Source organism: Otolemur garnettii, unplaced genomic scaffold (genome assembly GCF_000181295.1).
Source record: "Otolemur garnettii isolate 467f Iridium unplaced genomic scaffold, OtoGar3 scaffold00075, whole genome shotgun sequence".
Classification (NCBI taxonomy): domain Eukaryota; kingdom Metazoa; phylum Chordata; class Mammalia; order Primates; family Galagidae; genus Otolemur; species Otolemur garnettii.
The window spans coordinates 4,870,727-4,875,951 of NW_003852470.1; the positions used below are offsets into that span (position 1 = coordinate 4,870,727).

Here is a 5,225-nt window from a genome sequence, read left to right on the forward strand (position 1 = left end):
GGAGTGTGTGTATGTGATGTATGTGTATATGTGGTGTGTGGTATGTACACATGTACATGAGGAGTGTGTGTATGTGGTGTATGTGTATATGTGGTGTGTGGTATGTACACGTGTACATGAGGAGTGTGTGTACGTGGTGTATGTGTATATGTGGTGTGTGGTATGTACAGTGTACGTGGGGAGTGTGTGTATGTGGGGTGTGTACACACTGTCGGGAGGTGAGTCCCAGTTGACCACTGCAGGCTATCACTTCTGCCTTCATGGGCTGCTTCCTCAATAAAAAGTTTACATGATGTTATTTTAAGACTATGTTAGTAGTTAGTAACATAGTCTACTTAGGAAAATGATGACTATAATTGGGCTAAATTATATCTTTTTTTTTTTCTGTTTTCAACATAAGTGAGAATATTTTCAGGGGCCTTGGGCACAGCACCCCTGTGTGATGGGCGAGTGGCCCCCAAGGAATGTGCCAAGTGGCAGGCCCAGAGGAAGCTGGTCCCCAGGGTGTCTGTGCTGCTCTGGGCATGGGGTTGGGCACCTTGTAGGTATGCGGTGCCTCTGTGTGGATTATTCCTGAATGTTTCCAGGTCCTTGTCCCTGCTTCTCCCCTCCTGGTCATCTTAGGACTGAAGGCTGAGGAGGGCTGTGTTGGTGCCTGCAGACTCTGGTGGTGCGGAGCCCGGCAGGGGCACCTGTCGTCTGTCTCACCTTCACCTGAGGCTGCTGGGTGGGCCCAGTGCTGGTGGCCGGGACCCCCACTGCAGGGCCAGACATGCGTGCCCTGCTGCCGGCAGAGGAGGGGCTGCACGGCGGTCAGGGGGCAGACTCAAATGTACAGCCCCCCATGGCCATGAGACCCTGCTGCCCAGCGGCTGAGAAGCCTGAGGCAGAAGCAGCTCAGGCCGATTACACGACATGGAGCGGCTGACTGAGTCAGTGAGGACGGGACAGAAACACACAGGAGAAAAAATAGCCTCTGGTTAGATTTAGAATCTTGCAGCTTCTTAGAGCTTCCTGTCTTTTTTTTTTTCTCAAAAAAGTCACACTTGACTTTCAAAACATTATTTCCTAAAATTATCAGCTGCTAGCATTTTTCCAGAAAAGAGGCCTCACTTGTCATCAGCCATGGAGCCTTCCCATGGGCAGAAGTCCAGATGAGCAAAGTGACTTGACCTCCATCCTCAGCGCTTCAGGGCCACACATGGGACAGGGCTCCTGGCCCAAGGGGCACCGGGTGAATCTGGTGACCATCTGTCCTGTGCTTGGGGAAGATTGGAAAGGAAAGGTGCCCACAGCTGCAGGAACTGGGTCCTCTTTACCCCTCCCCCTGCTCACCCAGCTCCACCCTAATTACAAGCAGGAGCTTGAACCTGGGTTAGGGAAGCTCGGCCCTGAGGAGCAGCCCTGAGAGTCCACTGCCTGGCTCCAGGGCACAGCCCGCCCATCCTGGCCCCAGGAGAGGCTGCAGGGCACCCCTGACCCACTGCTCAGACCTGCCTCTACTGTAGCCTTCAGCCAAATGCCAAATGCTGCCCTGTTGGTCCATGCCAGGGTACAACAGCTCCAGGTCACCATTTGATAAGCCCATCATCCCATCAATGTCAAACGCACCACATCCCAGAAGAACCCCGGTCCCTGCAGGGCTGCCAGCACCCTCGGGTTCCCGGAGTGGTGCCCTGGGCAGGGAGGTGAGAGGATTTATAGGGAAGCTGCACTTTACTCTCAGAGGAGAGGCCATTGACTTCCACAGCTCAAGCTGGAGAACACAGCTGGGCAGGCTGGAGGGAAGCAGGTGGCCCGTGCAGGGGGCACCCCGGGCAAGGGGAGAGGGGCTGGGTGCAGGTCATTTCCATGCCTGGCTGCCCACTCTGCTCCCGCTGGGCCCCACCTAATACTTACTATCCATGGAAATGTCACCTTCAAGGGATGAAGGGTTTAGTGATTGAAGGAGAAACAGTAACCTAGGAAGGCCCTTGGCACTGGGCAAGTACCTCCATCCAATCGAGGCAGAGTGTAAACTAATCAGCAGGACTGATTAATTAAATTAAAATTGACACCGATTTCCAGATACCCTGACTTGGACAGGCCACAGCTTCTCTGAGAAGCAGAGAAGTTGTATGCAATTGTAATCCTACAAATTCAGTGAGGAGGTGGCTTCATCCTTCCTGAGGAGGCATTGGCTAGGGCAGGGACCTTGTGGACAGAGGGAGACACAGGGAGGACTCAAGCCCAGGACTCATGCCAAGACTTAGCAGAGCCCTTGGAGGCTGCCACCTGTTGGCCTGATGAGCAAAGCCTTCGATGATGGGTCCAGGCAAAGGACGTTGCAATCCCCCTGGGCCAGGCTTTCCAAAGGGGGCTCGGAACCCCTGGGATTTGGTTAGGCTATGTGAGCTGCCCCAGGACAGCCCCTGCCCTGCTTGTAGCAGGTCCCTGGAGATGTCTGTGCCTCCTGCCCCTGCCGCCCCTGAGCCCACTCCCCAGGCTATTATTGCTGGTGGTTAAAATTGGGGTGATTCTGATCCCTCCTATAATTGCCAAGTCCCTGCAGGAATCTTATTCTGTCATTTCTGTCTGAGGTCCAGGAGCCCAGGCAACTCAGGGAGCTTGCTACCCGTGGCTAAGACACTGAGTGTCAGCAAGGGGGCCTGCCCAGGGCTGCCAGCAGGCTAGACGAGGTCCAGGCCCAGGTCTGATGGAAGGCCCTAGTGGAGCCACGATGGGGGATGGTACCTGCCCTGCCCAGGCCTGGACAGAAAGCACAGGCCTCACAGCCAGACCCACCCACAGCACAGGTGCTGAGGCCTGCACAAGAGCATTCCAGAGCTCCAGGTGCAAACACCGAGTCATCCCACTGACGCGGAACCTGGAATCTCTCCCCCTCTGAGCTCTGGGAACGTCACACTGACAAAAGGACTGTGACCTCTCCCCCTCTGACTCCGGGAATGTCACACAGTCTCGAGGAGCTACAGGGAAGGCAATGCTGAGGTTAGTGCAGATGACATCGATTATGCAAAGAAAGTGATGTCTTACTGGGCAGGATGTTGGGATAGCGGTTTTTTTCTCTGTTTTCTTCTTTATTTGCCATTTCAAATGTTCCTTGAATGTGTCCAGAGGGCAGCGACTGAAAGAAAATGTGGAGTTAGCACCAAAGGTGATGAATTCAAGCCCCGTGCTGTGTCCACTTCCCTACTGAGCGCAGTGACTGAGCAAACTACCCCCAACTATCTCCGTGCCAGGCACAGGGCAGAGAAGGAAGCAGACACAGACCCCAGCTGTTCTCGGGGTGCTCTGTCTCATGGGGCCAACAGTTTTGGTCAAAATGGGGGTCCCACAGCCTAGGACCCAAGCACAGGAAGTCACGGACCGGCCGGTGTGTCCCCACTGTAGCCTGGAGCCCACGGGTCGAGGCAGGGCAGGCCCTCCACAATGTAGTATGTAATGACCAGGACAGAGCTCTGAACTGGGAGACCGAGGGGTGAGGACCTGTGGAGGATTACAAAGGGATTCTGTGGCCTTGGTGCTGGGCTGAAGGGTGAGCACAGGGGTCCAGGGAAGGGAGGCAGCAAGACCCCAACTAAGCTCCGTGGACGGCAGCTTTGGTAAGGCCTGGGGGCAAGATCGCTCGAAATGCAGACGCCCGCCCCTCCTGGACCAGCACGCAAGTCACAGGATCCCCAGGGGTGCAAAAGTGTTCATGAAGCACCACCCTGGCCAGCTGCTTCATCTCAGACCAGGAGGTTGAGGTGTGAGAGGGCTCTCCTGAGACTGTACCCCACACACAGCATGGCTGAGTGTACGCTCGGTGGCTGACTGCCCAGGTGAGCTCAGCGTGGTACATGGCGCAGAGCCTTTTGAGTCCCTGAGTCCTGTCCTTAAATATTAACCTGACTGCTGACTAGGTCCCGGGCCACTGGGATTCAGTAGCAAGTATTGTCATAATCTGCTGAGTGCTCCCAGTGTGCTGGGCACAGAGGAAGGAGCTGGGTACCTGGCCCAGCCTCACCACTCACCTGTTATTAGGTGACACTAGGATTACCCTGTTTTAAGGATGAATTAACAGAAAGCCAAGGCAAAGTGTTGAGGATTTTTCCAGGGTCACATAGAAAACAAGGGAGAGACATGGGGTGGAGGAGGCATTTGTGTGTCCCCACCGGTCCCCAGCAGAGAGGCACAGGCCTTGCAGGGGACCCTAGATCAAAGCCATGTGGCCATGTGCTTGCTCACCCTGTGGTCAGGGCCGGACCTGCCCCTCCTAGGTGCCCTGAGCCTCCCTCTCCCAGGGCAGGAAGTGTGTCTAATCACAAAGTCCCACCCAGCTGGTGCTCCCAGAGGGACATCATGGGCCACCCTCCTTCCTCTGCTTTAGGGACACCAAATACCATGGCCACGAGTTGAGGTTCTGCCAGAGCCGGTGTAGAGGGACCAGCCTGGTGGGCACCTCCCCTCCCTAGGGGGTGGTCCTCAACTTCATCCCAGCCACCAGCACCAACTCCCCATGGAGTTCTGAACCTCTGGACCAAACCCAATCATTACATTTGCAGTAACCTTCTAGAGCCTTTTCTTTTTCTACCCTCAAAAGTTTTTTGGGGGCCCAAGGCTGAAAACTTAAGGAGAGATGTCACTGTGGTGGGACGGGTGGAGCTGTGTGTCCAGCAAAGTCACACAGGCCCTGCGTCCGCAGTCCAGCCAGGAGTTCTGGTCAGTGTGGGCTCGTCAGCTGTGACAAATGCCCCACACCATGCGGACAGTATTACCAGGGGATGGTGTGCGGGGAGGGGAATGGCAGGGCACATGGGAGCTTGCACTTCCTGTGCCATTTTTCTATATTCCTAAAACTGCTCTAAGGTAAAGTCTGTTAGGACAGTGGTTCTCAACCTTCCTAATGCCGCAGTATATTTTCATTGTTAAAAAGGGGTTGTGACCCATAGGTTGAGAACTGCTGTGTTAGAGGGTGAGTTAAAGAAATTGAGAAGTCCCTGGAGGGTGTGAGTGGTGAGGATTGGGCAGGCTCTGATACCCCCCAGGGACGCAGTCCTCGCAACTGTCCTTGGTCAGACCATGGGGAGGACAGCGCTCCCCGGCTGCACAGAGGGTCAAGAGTGAGGGAAGCATCTGGCTCTGTGAGTAGCACAGATGCCCCTGATCCAGGCACACAGAGTGACCAGCCACACGGGGGGGCAGCACCTTCTCCAGCACACAGGGTGACCAGCCACACGGGGGGG

General features: G+C 55.3%; 1 protein-coding gene across 2 annotated transcripts in view; it reads right to left on the reverse strand.

Moving 5' to 3' along the window:
- The window catches only part of PTPRE (protein tyrosine phosphatase, receptor type E), a 41,671-nt gene that overhangs the window by 20,899 nt on the left and 15,547 nt on the right, over positions 1 to 5,225 (reverse strand). For both annotated transcript variants that reach the window (XM_003794060.2, XM_023515642.1), the window contains one exon: positions 3,034 to 3,124. In XM_003794060.2, the coding sequence (XP_003794108.1) occupies positions 3,034 to 3,124 (91 nt within the window). The remainder of the gene's footprint in view (positions 1 to 3,033; positions 3,125 to 5,225) is intronic.